The following is a 23,109-nucleotide window of genomic DNA, read 5'->3' as shown; positions in this document are numbered from 1 at the left end:
TGTGAAGCCCAAGGACCATCTGAAGGATCCAGGTTCAAGCCCCTGACTCCCCACCTGCAGCGGAGTCGCTTCACAGGCGGCGAAGCAGAACTGCAGGTGTCTGTCTTTCTCTCCCCCTCTCTGTCTTTCTCTCCTCTTTCCATTTCTCTCTGTTCTATCCAACAACATCAATAACAACAATAATAATTACAACAATAAAAAACAACAAGGGCGGGCGGGGGAGACAACATAATGGTTATGCAAACAGACTCTTATGCCTGAGGCTCCTGAAGTCCCAGGTTCAATCCCCCGCACCACCATAAGCCTGAGCTGAGCAGTGCTCTGGTGTTTCTCTCTCTCTCTCTCAAAAATAAAATTAATAAAAAAATAATAAAAAACAAGGGCAACAAAAGGGAAAATAAATAAATAAATAAATAAATATAAAAAATAAAATAAAATTCCGGTCAGAGCACCCAGGCCGTAGAGGGCGGTCGCGGCGGTCGTGGCAGGCATGGCGGCGCCAGGATGTTGGCCACCAGAGTATTTAGCCTGATTGGCAAAAGGGCATTTTCTACCTCTGTGTGTGTTTGAGCACACTGAAGTGTTGTGAAGAGTGAAGACTACGCTCTCCCAATTTATGTGGATCGCGGTGACTACCCCCTGCCCGATGTGGCCCATTGTCAAGAACCTCTCTGTCAGCCAGAAGGCCCTGAAAGAGAAGGAGAAGGCCCCCTGGAGCAGCCTCTCCATTGATGAGAAAGTTGAATCGTCTCGCATTAAGTTCAATGAGAGCTTTGCTGAACTGAACAGGAGCACCAACGAGTGGAAGACCGTGGTGGGTGGAGCCCTGTTCTTCATTGGTTTCACTGCTCTCCTTCTCATCTGGGAGAAGCGCTATGTGTATGGTCCCATTCCACACACCTTTGATGAGGACTGGGTGGCCGTGCAGACCAAGAGGATGCTGGACATGAGGGTCAGCCCCATCCAAGGCTTCTCTGCCAAGTGGGACTACGACAAGAAAGAGTGGAAGAAGTAAGGAGCTTCCGCTCCTGTGTTTGAGCCTCCCGTCATTCTGTTGCCTCTGTGTGCACTGCATATTTACCAGAAACCTCTACGTCACAGCAGCAGTGCTAATAAACAAGCAGTTTACTTGGGAAAAAAATTATAATAAAAAAACCAAAAACAGAGACATTATGAGTGCATTTGGATATGTTGAGTCTTTTTTTTAAAATTTATTTCTTTATTGGGGAATTAATGCTTTACATTCAACAGTAAATACAATAGTTTGAACATGCATAACATTCCCCAGATTCCCATTTAACAATACAACCCCCACTATTTCATTCATCATTTTTCATGGACCTGTATTCTCCCCACCCACCCACCCACCCCAGAGTCTTTTACTTTGGTGTAGGATATGTTGAGTCTTAAGGACACTCAATAAACGTGTCCAGGGGCTAGACCCTAGCTTATCTGGTAGAGCACACACCTTACCAGCTTCTTGGCCATGGGTTTGAGCCCCGTGGACCCTGAACAGCACCAGGGGAGTAGGACTCTGGTTCAATAAGAAATGCGGGGCATGGGAATAGGTGCACCAAATTAGTGTACACTTTACCATGTTCAAGGAAAGGGTTCAAGCCCCTGCCCCCTCCATCTCCATGGGGGAAACTTCAGGAAGCAATGCTGAAGGTGTCCCTATTTCTTTCTCTTTTTTAAAAATTATCTTTATCTATTTATTTATTTGGGTAGATAGAACAGCCAGAAATCAAGAGGCAAGGGAGTGATAGAGAAGGAGAGAAACAGAGCAACACTGCTTCACCACTTGCAAAGCTATTCCCTTGCGAGTGGGGACTGGAGACTTGAACCTGGGTCCTTGCTCATTCTCCATCACCTTCTCCCCTCTCAATTTCTCTCTGTCCTACCAAATGAAAAAGGAAAAAATAGTGGACTGGGTGGTGGTATAGTGGATAAAGCATTGAACTCTTAAGCATGAGGTCCTGAGTTCAATCCCCAGTGCACATGTACCAGAGTAAAGTCTGCTTCTTTCCCTCTCTCTCTCCCCTATCTTTCTAATAAAATAAAAAAATATTTAAAAAAAAAGGAAAAAGGGGGAGTCAGGCAGTAGCACAGTGGGTTAAGCGCACGTGGTACAAAGCACAAGGACTGGCTAAGGATCCTGGTGTGAGCCCCTGGCTCCCCACCTACAGGGGAGTACTTCACAAGCATGTCTGCAGGTGTCTATCTTTCTCTCCCCCTCTGTCTTCCCCTCCTCTCTCCATTTCTCTCTGTCCTATCCAATAACAATGACATCAATAACAACAAAAATAGTAACTACAACAATAAAACAACTAGGGCAAAAAAATGGAATAAACAAATAAAAATAAAATATATATACAATAAAAAGAATCCTGGTTCGAGCCCCCGGCTCCCCACCTTCAGGGGAGTAGCTTCACAAGCAGTGAAGCAGGTCTGCAGTTGTCTGTCTTTATCTTCCTCTCTCTGTCTTCCCATCTTCTCTCAGTTTCTCTCTGTCCTATCCAACATCAATGACAGCAATAACAACAACGATAAACAACATGGCAACAAAAGGGAAAATGTAGCCTCCAGGAGCAGTGGATTTATAGTGCAGGCACCAAGCCCTAGCGATAACACTGGAAGCAAAAAGAAAAAAGAAAAAGAAAAAATACCCACTAAGAGATTTATTTATTTATTTACTTATTTTAACCAGAGCACTGCTCAGCTTTGGCTTATGGTGGTGCGGGAGGGATTGAACCTGAGACTTTGGAGCCAAATGCTTGAGAGTCTCTTTGTATAATCATTTTGCTATCTGCCCCTGCCCGAAAACTTTAAATTTGTTGTGCAGCCACTAAGTACCAGCAATAATCCTGGTAACAATAAAAACATTAAAATAATAATTATATTTAAGGACTGCCTGCACTTTCAAGTCTGCCTCCCCAGCCCCAGCCCCAGAGCTTGTCCCACCCTCTGCATGCATATTCTCAGAAGCCAGAAGCCACTAACAGATAGAGAATGATTCAGGAAGGGAGTCAGAAAGAGAAACAGAGGAAGTTCTGCCAGTGGGTGCAAAAAAAAAAAAAAAAAAAAAGTTAGTGATGAATCTAGATACAGCCAAATGAATCATCTCTATTTCCCCAACTCTAACCCCAACCTCACCTACCTGCTCTGTGCACCTACTTGGTCAAAGGCAAAAAGCTGACTTTCAGGGTTTGGAGAAAGGACACAATGAAAAGAAGCAAATAACTGAACTGGGTTACTTAGCAAATACATGGCCCTGGGTTTGAGCCTTGACACCACATGGAAGCACCATGGACAGAAATTGTGGAATGTGGTGGGTGGCGAACCTGTGCCTCTCCTCTCTATCTCTCTCAAAAATTTAAGTGAAAAATTGGGCCTGGGGGGCCAGGTGGCGGCACCGCACCTGGTTGAGAAACTGGATTCAAGCCCCCCAGTCTCCACCTGCGGGGGGAAGCTTTGCAAATGTGAACAATGCTCTCTTCCATCTCAATTTCTGGATGTCTGTATCAAATAAATAAATATAATTTTTTTTTTTTTAAAAAGCTATGTAAGAAAAAGAAATTGGAACTTGAACGCAGCATAATGGTACTGTGCATGACCAAGCCCCGAGTTCATCCACCTAGCACTATAGTATAACTGAAAATTAGTACATCTGGATACTGGTTTTTTCCAACTTACTAATTTATTTGCAGGAATGAATATGATGATTACTCGTGGTTTTTTTTTTTAATTTATTTATTCATTTTCCCTTTTTGTTGCCCTTGTTTTATTGTTGTAATTATTGTTGTTGTCATTGATGTCTTCATTGTTGGATAGGACAGAGAGAAATGGAGAGAGGAGGGGAAGACAGAGGGGGAGAGAAAGATAGACACCTGCAGACCTGCTTCACCGCCTGTGAAGCGACTCCCCTGCAGGTGGGGAGCCTGGGCTCAAACCGGGATCCTTACACCGGTCCTTGCGCTTTGCGCCACGTGCGCTTAACCCGATGCGCTACCGCCCGGCTCCCGATTACTCGTGGTTTAAGGACATCTTAAATAAAGAAGCACACAGGTCCACCCAACCTGAAAAGTGACTCTAAATTGCTTGAGTGTGCAGTTCAGGTAGTTTTCAGATGTCTGCAGAACATTCCCCAAACCAATCTAACAACTTCTCAACTACTGTTTAGAGATGGAAGTTTAGTACCTCGTTATCCCTGTTCCAGAGTGGACACAAGCCAAACTGAAAAATACTGAAAGCTGAAGGAAGGATGTTCTGAAGACAGCTTTATGAACTTAGGTGTGATGATTGTGGAAGGAGTTACAACATGTGATGCAATTCCTTATGTGAAATTTATTAACTTTAAATAACCTTGTTGTTACACACATAATAAAAAAAAAAAACCCTGACACATTAAAAAAAAACTTTTTTTTTTTTTTTTTTTTTTAATTCCCAGAGCACTGCTCAGCTCTGGTGGTGTGGTGATTGAACCTGGGACCTTGGAGCCTCAGGCATGAGAGTCTGTTTGCATAACCATTACGCTATTTCCCCCACCGAAAACATTTTTTTCTTTAAAAAATACTTTATGGGAGTCGGGTGATAACGCACCAGGTTAAGCGCACATACGTGAAGCACAAGGACAGGAATAGGAATAAGGATCCGGTTCGAGCCCACGGCTCCCCACCTGCAGGGGGTTAGCTTCACAGGCGGTGAAGCAGGTCTGTAGGTGTCTATCTTTCTCTCCCCCTCTCAGTCTCCCCTCCTCTCCATTTCTCTCTGTCCTATTCAACAACGACAACAACAATAATAACAACAAGGAAACAAAAGGGAAAATAAATAAATATAAAAATAAGAAAAAAATACTTTATTTTTTATTTTATTTATTGGATAGAAACAGAGATATTGAGAAGGAAGGGGAGATAGAGTGGGAGAGAGAGACACTTGCAGCACTGCTCATAAAGCTTAACCTCTGCAAGTGGGGGTTGGGGGACTTGAACTTAGGTCCTTATGCACTGTAACATGTCTGCTCAAATACGTGTGCCACTGCCCAGCCTTAAAACAAAATTTTAAAGGGGTGAACAGAAGCAAAGGAGGTGGTGCAGTGAGTGAATCACTGGACTTTTAAGCATAAAGTCCTAAATTCAACCCCTGTGCATCACATATGCCAGAGTGATGCTCTGGTTATTTCTTATTTCCTTCCATTTCTTTTCTTTTCTTTTTTTTAAATCATTTATTTATTTCCTTTTGTTGCCCTTTTTTTTTTATTGTTGTAGTTATTGTTGTTGTCGTTGTTGGATAAGACAGAGAGAAATGGAGAGAGGAGGGGAAGACAGAGGGGGGAGAGAAAGATAAACACCTGTAGACCTGCTTCACTGCCTGTGAAGCGACCCCCTGCCCAGCCCTAAGATTTATTTATCAATGAGTTAGAAATGGAACGAAATGGGAGTCAGGCGGTAGCGAAGCTGGTTAAGCACATGTCGCGCAAAGAGCAAGGACCCGCGAAGGATCCCGGTTCAACCCCCGGCTCCCCACCTGCAGGGGAGTCGCCCGCCTCCCCACCTACAGGGTGGTGGCTTCACAAGCGGTGAAGCTGGTCTGCAGGTGTCTTTCTCTCCCCTTTTGTCTTTCCTCCTCTGTCCATTTCTCTCTGTCCTATCCAACAACAACGACATCAATAAAACTAGGGGAGTTGGACGACAGGTAGCTCAGCGGGTTAAGCGCACGTGTTACAAAGTGCAAGAACTGGTGTAAGGATACTGGTTCGAGCTCCTGGCTCCCCACCTCCAGGGGAGTTGCTTCACAGGCAGTGAAGCAGATCTGCAGGTGTCTTTCTCTCCCCCTCTCTGTCTTCCCCTCCTCTTTCCATTTCTCTCTGTCCTATCTAACAACGATGACATCAACAACAAAAAAATAACTACAACAATGAAATACAAGGGCAACAAAAGGGAAAATAAATAGAAAAAAAAAAATCGTGGTCCGGGAGGTGGCGCAGTGGCTAAGGAACTAGACTCTCAAGCATAAGGTCCTGAGTTCAATCCCCGGCAGCACATGTACCAGAGTGATAAATAAAATCTTTAAAATAAATAAATAAATAGAAAAAAAAACTACAACAATAAAATAAGGGCAACAAAAGGGGATAAATAAATATTTTTAAAAAGGGGCAACAAAAGGGAATATTTTTAAAAATAAAGGGCGAGGCTAGAGTCACGCTCCAGCATGCCGTTGCCTCTGCTGGCCTTATTGGCTGGCTGTTGCCCCGTGGCCCAGCCGGTCACCAGACCAGTGACAGCCACGTGGGCCTGCGACGTACTCGGTGCGAGTGTGGACAGCAGCTTGATCTCCTGGGTCTCGCCTAGGTGTGTAATCTGCACTGCTGGCGACAGGTTTCTCTCTCCCAGGAACGTTGTGACGTCTAAAAACACAGCGAGCTTGGGGTGGGTTGTGAAAGTGGACCCCTTCACAGCTACCCAGGCTATTTCTGTGAAGTTGGCATGCGCCATTACCACCTAAATGAAGAGGAATCATGGCTCCCGCCGGACTGTCAACCTGAATAAATACTGTGGACTCCAGTCCGAGCAGATAAGGGGCTACTACAAAGTACTGGGGAAAGAAAGGGAAGTTCCCCAAGCAGCCAGTTATTGTGAATGACATTCATCTCTCCAGTAGGAAGGACAAGGAAAAGATTAAAGGTGGGTGCCGGAAGGGTCATTATACGTTAAAGCAAATAAGTAAAATTCTTTATAAAATATTTACTTATTTTATTTTCACTCTTCTGCCCTTGCTCCATCCATTACCTTAATTATCATTGCCACAGCTGATGGTAAGACATAGAAATGGAGAAAATAAAGTTGAGAGCTACAACCAATAATTCTATTCTTAGTAATAGATCAGGGCGCCGGGACCAACGATCACCAGCTGCCCTAACAACAAAAATTATGCTTCCGAAATCTCTTGATGTCGATTCCGCACGTAGAGCAAACGAGCTGCCCTACGTGTGTCACTCACGACAGAAGCCCTTTTTGCTGTACAATTTTCAATGGAACTGGGACAACGTTAATGAATTCCTCTTTTGATAAGGGTGAAAAACAAAGCCTCTTAAATATGCGATCCAGCGTTCCTAAAGTTAAAGAATACTCCAAATTCTTATGAATTACATAAGATAATTCAGAAATACTTGTGATTTTGTCGTATTTTATTTAAAAGTAAATGCACGGACGGGAAGTGTGATCATATGCAAATACGCGCAGTGCTTGACGGGCGTTCTGAGGGTGGGGTGGGAGAAGCAATTGCTGGAGAAATGCAGGAAGTTCTTGTAATGGCTCTGATTCCTTCCTTCCCTCTTTTCTACTCTTTTTTTCCCCCTTTCCTTTCCATTTCTTTCTTTTTTGTCACCGCTAGGGCTTCATTGTGCCAGAACGATTTTTTTTTTCAGATAGAAACTGAAAGAGGTGGTGGGGGGGGGAAAGAAAGAGAAAGGAGGGAAGAGGGGGTGAAGAAAGAAACATACAATAGCAAGGACGCTTGCCCCCACCCCCACGCTATGTCCAGTGCCGTTGATAGCCAGTCTACATCCAGGTCTCTGGCTTGGTGAAGCTGACGCGCTACCAGGTGAGGTATCTCCCAGGCCCTGCGCTAATTAAAACAAGCAAGCAAACAAAAAAATATAATAATAATCTTACTCTATAATGTACTTTTAAAAAACTCTCTTATTTATTTTTTTACCAGAGCATTGCTCAGCTCAGGCTTATGGTGGTGCTGGGGTATTGAACCTGGGATTTCTGAGTCTCAGGTATGAGCGTCTCTGCTGAACCACTAGGCTATCTCCCCCACCCATATAGTGTACTTTTGTATCAATAAAATAATTAAAATGTCCTTGGTTTTTTTTTTTTTTTAAACCAGAGTACTTATCAACTCTGGCTTATGGTGGTGCGGGGGACTGACCATGGAGTCTCAAGCATGAAAGTCTCTGCATAACCATTATGCTATCTATCCCCGCAAAAAGTCCTTGCAAAATAAATATTTTGAAAATAAGTACATGTGGTATTATATATAAATAGCTGCTCTGGCTCTGCACCTGCCTTGTCAGTGCAATGAAGTCTCTTCTAGCTTTCAGCTGTTTAGCCTAGAAACCTGATGTCATGCAACTTGATGGGTAGGTTTTTAATCTGGAGAGAAGCATCACTGAGGACCAGCTACATAGCTCATTTGAATAGTGTGCCTGGCTCCAGCCTGTCACCCACCTCAATTAGGAAACATCAGTACTATGATATTCTGCCCTGAGGCTCACAGGGGCTAAGCCTTGGTGACAAGGACAACAAAAACAGTAGCATCAGGGCCACAGGACAGCTTCCTTGAGTAGTACACTCTGAAGGGACCTTTGGTGCTGTAGTGTCTTTATCTCTATCTTTCTGTCTGAAAGCAGTGAGACCCCAGTGATGACAGAAAAGAGAGAAAGTGCTTGTAAAAAGAAAAAGAAGTAGGGACCAGGTGGTGGCACACCTGGTTTAGAACACACATTACAGTACACAGAGCCGGTTCAAGTACCTGGTCCCCAACTGTAGTGGGGAGCAGTGAAACAGTGCTATAGGTCTATCTCCCCCTTTCCTTTTCAATATCTGTCTCTATCCAAAATAAACTAATAAATAAAAAACTAAAAAAGGAATAAAATGTTTTTAAAAAGTAGAAGTGGGGAGTCTGGCGGTAGCTTAGCGAGTTAAGCTCATGTGGCGCAAAGCGCAAGGACCACCGAAAGGCTTTCAGTTCTAGCCCCCGGCAACCCACCTGCAGGGGAGTCGCTTCACAGGCAGTGAAGCAGGTCTGCAGGTGTCTTTCTCTCCCCCCCTCTGTCTTCCCCTCCTCTCTCCATTTCTCTCTGTCCTGTCCAACAACAACGGCATCAACAACAATAACTACAACAATAAAACAAGGGCAAAAAAAAGGGAATTAAAAAAAAAAAAAGGGCAACAAAAAGGGAATAAAAAAAAAAAAGTAGTGGTCCGGGAGGTGGCGCAGTGGCTAAGGCACTGGACTCTCAAGCATGAGGTCCTGAGTTTGATCCCTGGCAGCACATGTACCAGAGTGATGGCTGGTTCTTTCTCTCCTCCTATCTTTCTCATGAATAAATATTCTTTTTTATTATTTTTTTATTTAAGAAAGGATTAATTAACAAAACCATAGGGTAGGAGAGGTACAACTCCACACAATTCCCACCACCCAATCTCCATATCCCACCCCCTCCCCTGATAGCTTTCCCATTCTCTAGCCCTCTGGGAGCATGGACCCAGGGTCATTGTGGGTTGCAGAAGGTAGAAGGTCTGGCTTCTGTAATTGCTTCCCTGCTGAACATGGGCGTTGACTGGTCGGTCCATACTCCTAGTCTGCCTCTCTCTTTCCCTAGTAAGGTGTGTCTCTGGGGAAGCTGAGCTCCAGGACACATTGGTGGGGTCTTCAATCCAGGGAAGCCTGGCCAGCATCCTGATGGCATCTGGAACCTGGTGACTGAAAAGAGAGTTAACATACGAAGCCAAACAAATTTTGAGCAATCATGGACTCTCAAGCATGAGGTCCTGAGTTCGATCCCCGGCAGCACATGTACCAGAGTGATGGCTGATTCTTTCTCTCCTCCTATCTTTCTCATGAATAAATAAATTCTTAAAAAAAAAAAAAAAGTAGAAGTGGTGGTCCGGGAGGTAGCGCAGTGCATAAAGCATTGGACTCTCAAGCATGAGGTCCCGAGTGCAATCTCCAGCAGCACATGTACCAGAGTGAGGTCTGGTTCTTTCTCTCCTCCTATCTTTCTCATTAATAAATAAATAAATTCTTTAAAAAAAAAAAAAGTGGAAGTGGAACTTGTGCTCAGGAAAAAAAAACAAAAAATCACCAAAGTTACAGTCCAGAGAGACAGCTTAATGGTTATGCAAGGCTTTCATAATTCAAGCTCCAAGGTCCAGGTTCAATCCCTGGCACCATCATAAACCAGAGCTGAGTAGTACTCTGGTTAAAAAAAAGTAAGTTAAAGAACAAAAAACTTGGGAGTCGGGAGGTAGCATGGCGGATAAAGCGCAGATGGCACAAAGCTCAAGGACCAGCATAAGGATCCCGGTTTGAGCCCCCGGCTCCCCACCTGCAAGGAGTTGCTTCACAGCCGGTGAAGCAGGCCTGCAGGTATCTTTCTTTCTCTTCCCCTGTCTTCCCCTCCTGTCTCTATTTCTCTCTTTCCTATCCAACAACGACATCAACAACAATAACCACAACAATAAAATAAGGTCAACAAAAGGGAATAAATAAAATAATTATTTTAAAAAAGAAAATAAATAAATAATAATAATCCTATAATTGGGTGGAATATTCAACATTTCTTTGGGAAATAAGCATTTTCTGGGAACAGACACAAGTACTCTTTTTAAAAATTTTTAAAAAATATTTATTCCCTTTTGTTGTCCTTGTTGTTTTATTGTTGTAGTTTTTATTGTTGTTGTTACCCATGTCGTTGTTGGATAGGACAGAGAGAAATGGAGAGAGGAGGGGAAGACAGAGAGGAGGAGAGAAAGATAGACACCTGCAGACCTGCTTCACCACCTGTGAAGTGACTCCCCTACAGGTGGGGAGCCGGGGACTTGCACCCAGATCCTTCCACCGGTCTTTGTGCTTTGCGCCATGTGCGCTTAACCTGCTGCGCCACCGCCGGACTCCCAAGTACTCTTTAAAAAAAAAAAAAAAAAAAAATATATATATATATATATATATATATATATATATATATATATATTCTCTTTTGTTGCCCTTGTTGCTTTTATTTATTTTTTAAATTTTTTTTTTTAAATTTAAATTTTATTTATTTATTCCCTTTTGTTGCCCTTGTTGTTTTATTGTTGTTGTTGTTGGATAGGACAGAGAGAAATGGAGAGAGGAGGGGAAGCCAGAGAGGAGGAGAGAAAGATAGACACCTGCAGACCTGCTTCACTGCCTGTGAAGCGACTCCCCTGCAGGTGGGGAGCCGGGGTTCGAACCGGGATCCTTAAACTGGTCCTTGTGCTTTGCGCCACCTGCGCTTAACCCGCTGCGCTACAGCCCGACTCCATTTCTCTCTGTCCTGTCTAACAATGAGGACATCAATAACAACAATAATAATAACTACAACAATAAACAAGGGCAACAAAAGGGAAAATAAATAAATAAATATAAAAAGAAAGAAATATAGGAGAGAAAGAGCCAGGCATCACTCTGGTACATGTGCCGCTTTTATTTTTGTAGTTATTGTTGTTGTTATTGCTGTTGTTGTTGTTAGATAGAACAGAAATGGAGAGAGGAGGGGAAGACAGAGGGGGGAGAGAAAGACAGACACCTGCAGACCTGCTTCACCACTTGTGAAGCGACTCCCCTGCAGGTGGGGAGCCAGGGGCTTGAACCGGGTTCCTTATGCTTTGCGCCACGTGCACTTAACCTGCTGCTCTACCGCCAGACTCCCAACACAAGTATTATTCATGCCCATAAATGATTAGACTTTTAAGTGTAATAATGAAGTGGGTTGGATTTTTACTATTTAAATAAGGATTGCTTCTGTCCCCTTTATTTAAGACCTCATGTTGAGAGTCCAATGCTTTATCCACTGCACCACCTCCCAAACCACTCCCCTTTTTTATTAAAAAGATTAATTTATATTAATATTTATTTATGAGAGAGAGGAAGTGAAGAGAGAGTACAAGAGGATCACTCTGGCACATGTGAAGCCTTGACTAGAACTCAGGAACTCTCAGTTGAAAATTCAGTACCTTATCCACCATGCCTCCTCAAGGACCATAACTCTGCCTTTTTATCCAGTTTCTGGGAATCTAGTTCAACGTTTTTTGTTTTTTTCTGCTACCCTTCATCTGTTGTAAACAGTATGGTGTAGGGTTATCAGCTTTATCCATCAGAGTTAAGTAAGGAAGAAAGCAGGTAATATATGTGCCTGTGTGAGTGCCATGTCATGCTCTTGTATGCTTCCAGTGTTTAAAAAATTGCACAAAAATTTAGGGCCTAGAAATCTGGGTCTCCAGACTTAAGGGACTGAAGAAAGGAGCTAACAGTTAATATACTATAACATAAACAGATGTTTAGTATAAGCTGCTGCAAAGCCCAGAGATGCCTATCATTCATTTGTCATCTTTTAAAAGCAAATTATGTCAGACCAGGGGTGGGAGGACACAGTGGCTAGAGTGGTTTTTACTTCAGTCTGAGCCATCACTGGTGCCTGAGTGATTCTCTAGTGTGTTCTTTCTCTCTCGTTAATATTTTTTTCTTTAAAGATTTTCTTTATTAATGAGAAAGTAGGAGAGAAAAGGGAGTTGGGTGGTAGTGCAGCGGGTTAAGCACACGTGGTGCTAAGCTAAAGGACCAGCTTAAAGACCATGGTTTGAGCCCCTGGCTCCCCACCTGCAGGGGAGTCGCTTCACAGGCGTTGAAGCAGGTCTGCAGGTGTCTTTCTCTCTCCATCTCTGTCTTCCCCTCCTCTCTCCATTTCTCTCTGTCCTGTCTAACAATGAGGACATCAATAACAACAATAATAATAACTACAACAATAAACAAGGGCAACAAAAGGGAAAATAAATAAATAAATATAAAAAGAAAGAAATATAGGAGAGAAAGAGCCAGGCATCACTCTGGTACATGTGCTGCCAGGGGTTTAACTCAGGATCTCATGTTTGAGAATCCAATGATATTTATCCATTGTGCCACCTCTGGGACCACTCTCTCATAAATCTTTTAGGGCCAACAAAATAGCTCACCTGAACAGTGTGCTGCTTGCCATGTGTACAACCCAGGTTATAGCCTGACCCCTACATAATGAAAGAAGTTTCAGTACGTAGTCTCTTTCTGTCTCTTATCTAAAATTAAAAAAATAAGGGAGTCAGATGATGGCGCACCTGGTTAAACACTTACATTACAGTGCACAAGGACCCAGGTTCAAGGCCCTGGTCCCCACCTGTAGGGGGAAAACTTCACAAGTGGTGAAGAAGGGCTGCAGGTGTCTCTCTGTTTCTCCCTCTCTATTTCCTCTCCCCCCTTCAGTTTCTGTCTCTATCCAGTAATAAATAAATAATACTTTTAAAAAATAAGTCTTTAAACATTTTTTAAAGAAAATTATTAACAGTGCATTATTTATAATAGCTAAGGCTTGGGAATAGTCAAAATGTCCATTGGTTTATGATTGAATAAAGATGTAGCACATGAGGGCCAGGTGGTGGCGCACCTGCTTGAGTACACACGTTACAATGTGCAAGGACCCAGGTTCAAGCCCCTTTTCCCCACCCGCAGGGGGAAGCTTTGCAAGTGGTGAAGCAGTGTTACAGATGTCTCTCTGTATCTCACCCTCTCCCCTCTCAATTTCTGGCTGTCTCTATCCAATAAATAAATAAATAAAGATAATACAAAAATAAAATAAATAAAGTTAAAAAATAAAGATGGGGGAAATTGGGCGGTAGTGCAGCGATTAAGCGCATGTGGTGCAAAGTGCAAGGACCCGCGGAAGGATCCTGGTTGAGCCCCAGGCTCCCCACCTGCAGGGGTTTCACTTCACAGGCAGTGAAGCAGGTCTGCAGGTGTCTATCTTTCCCCCCTATCTTCCCCTCCTCTCTCCATTTCTCTCTGTCCTATCCAACAACAATGACATCAATAATAACTACAACAATAAAACAAGGGCAACAAAAGGGAATAAATGGGCAGGGGTAGAGAGCAAAATGGTTATGCAAACAGACTCTCATGCCTGAGGCTCCAAAGTCCCAGATTCAATCCCCACCATCAGAAAGCAGAGCTGAGCAGTGCTCTGGTTAAAAAAAAAAAGGGGGGGGAATAAATAAATTTATTTTAAAATCTTAAAGTCTAAAAAAACAAAGATGTAGTACATGTACACAATGGAATATTAAGCTATAAAAAAGATGAAAACTTGCCAGTGATCCAGGAGGCAGAGGAGTGGTACAAGTTTGGACTTAGAGGTATGAAATTCTGAGTTCAATTCCTGGTACCACATGTGCTGGAGCGCTGTTCTGGTCACTCTCTTTTATTTGATGAAATGAATACAATAGGGCTGGGGAGATAGCACAGTGGTTATGCAAAAATATTTTCATGCCGGAAGTTCTGAAGTCTCAGGTTCAGTCCCTAGCACCACCATAAGCCAGAGCTGAGCAGTGCTCTGGATATATATATTTAATTGAATACAGTAAATCTTTGGGGGGGAAACAGGTGGTGAAGCAGTGTTGCAGGTATCTTTGTCTCTCTTCCTCTATATCCCTCTTCCCTCTCAATTTCTCTTTGTCTTATCAAATTAAAGTTTAAAAAAAAAACATAAAAAAGTCTGGGAAAGGGAGAAAAGAGGACAAGTAGGTGAGAAGATGGAATGCGTTTTTTGTTTTTTTTTTTGAAAAATAAAAACAAAAGTAGAATTGCACTTTTAAAAAAGGTGGAGCTGGCAAAGTAGCTCACCTGATAAGGTGCCTACTTTGTTTTATGTGCATCCCAGATTCAAATACAGTTCCACCACTGCCCTATGGGCAACTGCTGCTGTGGTGTCTTTCCCTCAGTCATTCTCTAACTGAAAAAGTCAACTCAAGCGGCTAAGTACCAAAGACCAAAGGGGGCGGGGTTACCAACAACAAAAACAAGTGTGCAGGCTAGAGGGTGACAGCATAATTGCTATGCAAAAAGTCTTTCATGCCTGAGACTCCAAAGTACCAGGCTGAATTTTCTGCATCACCATAAACCAGAGCTGTAGAATGCTTTGGTAAAACAACAGCAACAACAAAATGTTACAGGCTGGCAAAATAAATCCCTTGGATAGTGTGCTAATGAGAGAGAGAGAGAGAGAGAGAGAGAGAGATATGTAACAGCATTGGTGGAGAAGATAGTATGGTTATGCAAAGACCTTCATGCCTAAGGTTCTGAAGTCCTATGTTCAATCCCCCTGCACAACCATAATCTCTGGTTATAACAAAACAGTTCTCCCCAACCTTGACTGATAAAAAGCACGAGAAAGCAGGTTTCACAGGAATAGGCTAAGGCTTTAGAATGAGTTACGTTCCAACTGATGCTCTGGATTTATCTAGAACCTGATTAATGCTTCGCGGGTTTCAAGTAATTACGTGATTACAGGCAAAGAGCTTAGCAAAATTCCCGAGTAGGAAGTGTTATTATTAACTGCCAGTTCGCAGGCTAACCCGTTTTTCTAGTTCCCAGGTTCTGGAGCTCCCGATTCCCCTCTGTGGTCCAAGAGAATACCTACGGGGTGCTGCCCTTTCATGTGATAACCTGACAAAGGCACCAGCCCAAAATGGCGACCTCCAAGTCGTCCGAACGAATGCAGATAGCGATATATACGACAGACAGAGGCTGGAAGAAAACAGTTAAAACAGGACTCATTGTGCCGGAACAGAAGGTTCTGTAAGGCTCACACACGCCGGCAAGCAAGCAGCAAAAAGCCTCGGAACCCGATATACAAATATCTCTACGCCGCGGCGACCACGTGTCATAGGACAGTCTGCGCCTGCGCGAGCCAGGCGCGCGCCCGCCGACCGGAAGAGCCGCGCGTTTCCGGGTTGGAGGCGGGGAGTGGTGCCGGAAGTACTCGGGGAGGGCCGAGCAGTCGTACCGGCTGCTGAGACGATCGCTTCACTGGGGCAGTCTCCGCATATCATGGGGAGATAGACGCTGCTGCCTGTGAGTCGTGGGCCTTGGCAGTTGAGGAAGAAGAGCGGGAGGAGGGAGTCAGGACCCAGACCGACAGCCGGTCAGTGTTGGAAGAACCAGGTTGTGAAGGAGACGGGGCTGTGAGGATTCAGGCTCTTGGGACCCGGCTGAGGGGCTCGGGAGAAGCCGCGGCAGTGGAGACTCGGCTCCAGCCGGGCTGCGGGCTCGGGGACGGATGTGAGTTCTCCGGCTCCGGAGGGAAAGCGGCTGAGAGGGGCACAGGGTGTGAGGCAAAAGCGGAGCTGCGAGGACTTGCTCTGAGAGGCAGAAGCGGGACAGTGAGTGAAGACCCAGGCTCCTAAGAATTCAGAAGCCGGGCAGCGAAGACTTTAGGTTCCTGAGGGACAGGAGCAGGCAGAGCACAGACAGCAGGAGCGGGCAGTGAGACCGGGCTCCCGTGGGGACGGGATCGGGGGCTCGGAGACGCCGAGTCCTTGGGGGAGCCGGGGCTGTGGAAGAGCCGAGCTCCTAAATTTAAGCGAAGAGTGTAAGGGGCCGTGCCTGTGAGGACAGCTTCCAAGGGGAAGGCAGAGAGCTTGGAAGGGAGACGGTCCGTGTTTCCTGTCACTCTCTAGACCCAGAGGGGTAAAGGATGCTTTCGGGGAAAACGACTCGAGTCTCCTCGCTGCTTGGCTTTGGCAGGTTCTGCTTGTGTCAGGTACTGAATCTAGGAAGCCCACATGCAAGCACCTTCGTGTTCTACTTCGTTCTTGCGAAGCTCCGTTGTGAAGTTGAAGCATTTTAAACTCGGCTATGTACTGAGGGGCTTTAAACCCCACTCCACTTCATCCCGATTAAGCTCGAAGCATTTTAGACTCAAGTTATGCAGTTATATCTTTAAATCCCATTCCACTTGTTCCCAATTGAGCACAGATCTTTGCATCTCAAATAAAGAATACCAGAGGTGGAAGGGCCAGGAAGATAACTTTTTTTTTCCCCGAAATTCCTAGTTTACATGGAAGAAGGCTGAAGTCCAAAGTGGGTTTAGTATGCGACAGGGCAATAACTAGTCAGATCATGATTTTGATAAATCAGTAATACCCTACTGGGCCTAGCAAATAGATGTTTGGTTTATGTGCCTTAAGAACGTGATTTGTAATCTTTAACTTCAAACTCAGCAGGGAAAGTTTTTCAGATTCTGGTACTTTGGGTCTCATCGCTGTATGGATACAGTGGATGTCACTTGCCAGTTAGGAAGCCTGACAGGTGAAGTCTGTCACCCACCACCCTCCACTTAGTAAGCTTTTTACAAAGTTACAGATTAAGTACATTGTATTTTGTATTTTTAGGATAAGTTTACTGGAGATGGCTGGTTTTAGGAAGGAGGGTGGAGAGACTTTAACTACTTCCTATCTTCAAAAATCTTATATTGAAGTCTGCTCATACTAATCAAAGATAAGCACGTTCAATTATTATATTATTTGTCACCACTGCTGCAGTATCACCAGTCAGATAAGAAAATCAATTCATAGACAAGTGCTTTGCCTGAAATCACATTGTTAAGTGGCTCAATTCATTAAACCCAGCTATGTGTTTGACTAAAACCTTTTTTTTCCTACTTGACTAAGTGAATTTTAAGCAACTTCTCCTTAACATTTCTCTCACTCTTAAGGATTTTGACTTATTTATTACTTATTTCTTAGATAGAGAGCCAGATATCAAGAGGGGAAGGGATGATAGAGAGGGATAGACTATGACAGAGACACCTGCTGCCCTGCTTCATCACTCACAAAGCTTTTTCCCCTGCAAGTGAGGACCGGGGGACTTGAACCCAAGTTCTTGCACACTGTAACATGTGTGTTCTACCAGGTGCACCACCACCCTGCCCCACTTATTTATTTGAGCACTGATCAGCTCTGGCTTATGGTGGTGCAGGGACTTTGGAGCCTCAGGCATGAGAGTCTCTTTGCATAACCATTATATTATATCCCCATCCCCAGCTCCCCAGCTGCAGGGGGTTCACTTCACAAGCAGTGAGACAGATCTGCAGGTGTCTCCCTCTCTATCTCCCCCCTCTTGTCACAATTTCTCTTTGTCCTATGCAATAAAATAGAAAAAATGACCTCCAGGAGCAGAGGATTCTTAGTGCCAGTGCTGAGCTAGCACCAAGTCCCAGCAATAAACCTGGTGGCAAGAAAGGAAAGAAGGAAGGAAGGAAAGAAGGAAAAACTTTTTTTAAGAAATGCAAGACACCAGAACACTGCTCTGCTCTGGTTTGTGATGCTGGAGATTGAGCCTAGGACCTCAGAGCCTCAGGCATGAAAGTCTTTTGCATACTCATTATGCTGTCTCCCCAGCCCTGGAAACTTTTTTTTTTCAGAGAGATGAGTATTTATTGAAAGAAAGTAAAGAGAGAAGGAGAGGAAAGTAGAAGCATGTAGAAGTATGTAGGCCCAAGAGAGAGAAGTGAAGAGAGTGGTGAAAGAGTCCCTGGCAACATTTTAAATGACAGAAAAGTTCCTCATGGTCCAGTGGATAAAGCATTGGACTCTCAAGCATGAGGTTCTGAGTTCAACCCCTCTCAGCACATGTACCAGAGTGATGTCTGGTTCTTTCTCTATCTTTCTCATGAATAAAAAAATAAATTAAAAAAAAGAAAGAAAGAAAAAAGAAATTGAGATACTTAGACATTTGTATTCAATTTCAAGAAATAAGACAGCACCAGACCTGCATGCCTGTGACCCCAGAGGTCCATTGTTTGGTCCCCAGTAACACCATGTGCTAGAGCAGTGTTATGGTATCCTTGTGTATCTTCTCTGATGAAAACATATCCATAAAGCAACTTATTTATTTTGGATAGAGATAGAAATTGAGAGGGATGGGGTAGATAAGGAGAGAGAAAGATACCTGCAGCACTGCTTCACTTCTCATAAAACTTTCTCTCTACGGGAGTGGGCCAGGGTGGGGTGAAGGTTTGTACATTCTATCATGTGTGCTCTCCCAGAGTCTCTACTACGCAGCCCCTTCATAAGTCTTTTTTTATTATTATTAATAATAAAATATAAGAGTAGTGAAATAACTCGCTTGGATAGTGTGCTTCTTTGTCATGAATGCAACCCAGGTTCGAGCCTAGCCCCTAGCTTACTGAAGGAAGTTTTGGTACTGTAGTTTCCCTTTCTCTGTCTCTAAGAAAAACATAATTTAGAGAGATCCTTGGGAGAGGAGATAGCATAATGGTTATGTGTTGGGCAGTACACCAGCTCCCCCCTGCTCCATTGCTTAATGCTGTGGTCTATTTACATAATCACTGTTTTAGCTGAGACCCCCCCTCCCCCTGTCTGCAGGGCATTGGTTTAATCCCACTGGTTCTCACTCTCTTTTCCCTCCGCCTCCTCTGCTAGTCACACCCTGTTTTCTGCTGGTTAATCCCTACTGGTTTGCACTCTCTTTTCGCTTCACCCTCTCTTCATCACATCCTGTTTTCCACCCTACTATTTCCTTCTTGGCGAGTATAAATACAGATCTTTTCTGATTAAACACATTGGATTGCCTTCTGGCTCTGCAAGTCCCAGAGTCTTTCTCCTGCAACGCTAGCCTGACACGAGTTCCTGATCCCTCTCCCACGCAGCAGCCTAGGTTGGCTCCAGTTGAGTTCTCTCCAACCCAGAGAACACCTGCTCGGGAAGAAGCACCCTCAAGCTATCCCGGCACTAGGTTGTAGGTAAGAGTGTTCTCAAAGCACGTTTGTACAGAGATAAGAGAGTGTACCCATGTGTCAGTGATTGCACTGTAAAACATTATGTCCCCCACCCCAATAAAAATGAAGCACCCTCAGGCTATCCCAGCAGTTATGCAGAGACAATCTCAGATTCAGTCTTCTACACCACTGCTATAACCCACAGCTCAGCAGTGCTCTGGTTTAAAAAAAGAAAAAAAAAAAGAGGGAAGGAAAAGAAAAGAAAAAATAAGTCCATTGTATACTTTTCCCAGTTCTATAGATAAGCATTTTCTAGGGGCTGGGTGGTGGTGTGGCATATCTGGTTGACTTTACACATTACAGTGCTCAAGGACCCACCGGTGGATGGATGGATGGATGGATGGATAGATTGCATTACATTGTAACTGATTACTATGTTAACAGTCTTCTCCTACTTTGATTCTTTTAGTAACATTAATGGGTAAGGAAGAAGCCAATATTGGCCACATACAGTTAAAACAAACTGAAAAATGATCCTGATAGTCTGCTGTTCCCTTCAGCCTAGACTCTCTTGGTCCTTTATCCCAATGTGTAGTTAGCTGCTTTTTTGAGGGTAAAACAGAAGATGGTGATTTCTTATATTAGGAAGTTAGTGTTGGGGAGGGTTTCAGCAATAGGAGAAAACATGGAACAGATAAAGAAACACATTTAAGTTGCAAACCTTTAAGAGTTTTTGAGGGGGCCAGGTGGCAGCATAACAGGTTAAGTGCACGCGGTGCGAGACCCATGGACAGGTATAAGAATCCTGGTTCAGGCCATGTCTCCCCACCTGCAGGGGGTCACTTCACAATCGGTGAAGCAGGTCTGCAGGTGTCTATCTTTCTCCCTCTCTGTCTTCCCCTCCTCTTTTGATTTCTTTCTGTCTTCACAACGACAAAATGGAAAAAAAATGGTTACCAGGAGCAGTGAATTTGTAGAGCAGACACCGAGGCCCAGCGATAACCCTGGAGGCAAAAAGAGTTTTTGACAATTTGCTGTCATTTCTGCAGGTTCAAACTCTACAATTTTTTTTTTTGATAGGACAGAGAGAAATTGAGAGGGATGGGGAAGATAGAGAGGGCGAGAGAAAGACACTTGCCGACCTGCTTCACCACTTGTGAAGCAACCGCCCTACAGGTGGGGAGGCGTGGGCTTGAACCGAAATCCTTGTTTGGGTCCTTGCGTTTCGTACATACTATGTGTGCTTAACCTGGTGCACCACCACCTGCCCCCCCTTTCACTTTTGCGACTCTTGTGCTAATTTATGCCATTAGTGGATTATTCACTTTACAGTAAAATAATCTATAATGCTTGAAATCTTCATTAATTAGTTGTATATTTATTCATCATCTTTTTGATAGGACAGAGAGAAATTGGGAGAGGAAGGATAGATAGAAAGAGACACTAGAGGGGGCCTGGGCAGTAGTGCACCGGGTTAAGTGCACTTAGAGCTAAGCCCAAGGACCAGTGTAAGGATCCCATTTGGAGCCCCTCCCCCCACTCCCCACTCCCCACCTTCAGGGGGGTCGCTTGACAGGCGGTGAAGCAAGTCTGCAAGTGTCTTTCTCTCCCTCTCTCGATTTCTCTGTCCTATCCAACAACAGTAACAACAATAAAAGAGACACCTACAACCCTGCTTCACTCATGAAGCTTTCGCCCTGCAAGTGGAGACCAAGAACATGTACCCTAGTCTTTGCACATGGTAAACCAGTTGTTCCAACACCCCCTTATTAATTAATTTTATTAGTAATAAGTTTTTAAAAATTATCTTTATTTATTGGATAGAGATAACCAGAAGTTGAGAGAGAAGGGAGTGATAGAGAGGGAGACAGAGATACCTGCAGCCCGACTTCACCACTCAAAAAGCTTTCCCCCTGCCTGTGGGGGCCGGAAGCTATAACCTAGGTCCTTGCATATTGTAACAAGTGTGCTCAACCAGGTGCAGCACCACCCTACCCCTCTTTAATTTTTTAAAAAATATTTATTTATGGGAGTCGGGCTGTAGCGCAGCGGGTTAAGCGCAGGTGGCGCAAAGCACAAGGACCAGCATAAGGATCCCGGTTCGAACCCCGGCTCCCCACCTGCAGGGGAGTCGCTTCACAGGCGGTGAAGCAGGTCTGCAGGTGTCTATCTTTCTCTCCCCCTCTCTGTCTTCCCCTCCTCTCTCCGTTTCTCTCTGTCCTATCCAACAACGACGACAACAACAATAATAACTACAACAATAAAACAACAAGGGCAACAAAAGGGAATAAATAGATAAAAATAAAATATTAAATTAAAAAATATTTATTCCCTTTTGTTGCCCTTGTTTTATTGTTGTAGTTATTATTGTTGTTGTCGTCGTTGTTGGATAGGACAGAGAGAGATGGGGAAAACAGAGAGGGGGAGAGAAAGAGAGACACCTGCAGACCTGCTTCACCGCCTGTGAAGTGACTCTCCTGCAGGAGGGGAGCCGGGGCTTGAACCCGGATCCTTACGCGTGTCCTTGCGCTTTGCATCACGTGCGCTTAACGCGCTGGGCTACCGCCCAACTCCCCACCTCACATTAATTAATTTTAGATTTTATGTATGAACCATATGACCCAGGAGGTACCATAGTTGATAACGTGTTGGAATCCTGAATTTGATCCCTAGGATCACATATGCGGGAGTGATGTTCTAGTTCTCTCTTGTAAATAAATACATCTTGTTCAATTTATTTTTAATTTTTAAGAATTTCTTCATTGAATCTTTTTTATTTTAATTATATATGAAAGAGTGGGGGATTTTATTTGGAGTGTTCTGTAGGAATAAGGAGAGACATTTTGATGTGTTTCACTGAATCCACTTTTTTGGGTCTATGCTAAAGATGTGCCAGACAATGCAACTGAGGTGGTTCAGTGGCAAGGGTGGTGCTTGATACCAGTTGTTCAATTACAGGTAGCTTTTGAAAATGTCTGCCTCTCATTTCACCGGGCTTACAGCCATTGCTGATGTAATTAAAGATCTAGACACTCAGATAGCAGTAAGTAAGCTCCTTGAGGCTTCTGTGGGCAGAACATGGTGAATGTGCTTCTGATCTTGATGACATCAAAATTGATATTCAAAGTCAACTTGGCTACTTTAGGATGTAAACCCTGCACGTACTAGAGATTGCTAACATTGAGAAAAAGTTTTCTCTCAAAGGAAAGCTTACTTTTAACAACTGCTATTCTTAGGCAAAGCCCTGACTTCAGCATGTTGTGAAATGCCAAAATGAACTAATCTGTTTTCTGAAGTTCCATTGACTGACTTTAAGTATGTGATTGTGCCATGATGTAGTTTGAATGTAACATTACTAGGTGTTCAACAATAATACGCATGTAGTAATACTTAACCAAGGATTTTATTTTTATAAAAAATCCTTAAAAAATGTTTTATTCCGGGAGTTGGGCAGTAGCACAGCAGGTTAAGAACACGTGGCACAAAACACAAGGACCATAAGTATCCTGGTTTGAGCCCCCAACTCCTCACCTGCAGGGGGGTCACTTCACAAGCGTTGAAGCAGGTCTGCAGGTGTCTTTCTCTCCCCTTCTTTGTCTTCCCCTCCTCTCTCCATTTCTCTGTCCTATCCAATGACAACATCAATAACAACAACAATAAGAACTACAACAATAAAAAAATAACAAGGGCAACAAAAGGAAATAAATATTTAAAAAATGTTTTATTCCTCCTAGTTTTTTTTTTAGTGAACCACATTTTTT

The 23,109-nt window shown here is 43.7% G+C and overlaps 1 protein-coding gene, 1 long non-coding RNA gene, 1 other non-coding gene and 1 pseudogene across 3 annotated transcripts in view; 2 read left to right on the top strand and 2 right to left on the bottom strand.

The window, feature by feature from the left end:
• Positions 1 to 418: 418 nt before the first annotated feature.
• On the top strand, positions 419 to 1,141 carry LOC103112959 (cytochrome c oxidase subunit 4 isoform 1, mitochondrial-like; annotated as a pseudogene).
• Positions 1,142 to 6,879: 5,738 nt separating this feature from the next.
• On the bottom strand, positions 6,880 to 7,012 carry LOC132532581 (U11 spliceosomal RNA). Its single transcript, XR_009544518.1, has one exon. It is a non-coding gene; the product is annotated as a U11 spliceosomal RNA (small nuclear RNA).
• Positions 7,013 to 9,116: 2,104 nt separating this feature from the next.
• LOC132542766 (uncharacterized) lies at positions 9,117 to 15,466 on the bottom strand. The gene is made up of 2 exons (XR_009553739.1): positions 15,248 to 15,466; positions 9,117 to 9,489 (listed from the first exon to the last, which is right to left on the bottom strand). It is a non-coding gene; the product is annotated as an uncharacterized LOC132542766 (long non-coding RNA).
• A 6,840-nt stretch (positions 15,467 to 22,306) lies between these two features.
• The window catches only part of TAF12 (TATA-box binding protein associated factor 12), a 16,585-nt gene continuing 15,782 nt past the window's right edge, over positions 22,307 to 23,109 (top strand). Inside the window, exon 1 of the mRNA XM_060205094.1 lies at positions 22,307 to 22,391. Within this exon, the coding sequence (XP_060061077.1) occupies positions 22,320 to 22,391 (72 nt within the window). The 5' untranslated portion in view covers positions 22,307 to 22,319. The remainder of the gene's footprint in view (positions 22,392 to 23,109) is intronic.

This window comes from Erinaceus europaeus, chromosome 13 (genome assembly GCF_950295315.1).
Source record: "Erinaceus europaeus chromosome 13, mEriEur2.1, whole genome shotgun sequence".
Lineage (NCBI taxonomy): Eukaryota > Metazoa > Chordata > Mammalia > Eulipotyphla > Erinaceidae > Erinaceus > Erinaceus europaeus.
The sequence above is the reverse complement of the archived record's forward strand: the minus strand, read 5'-3'. Positions and strand labels throughout refer to the sequence as shown.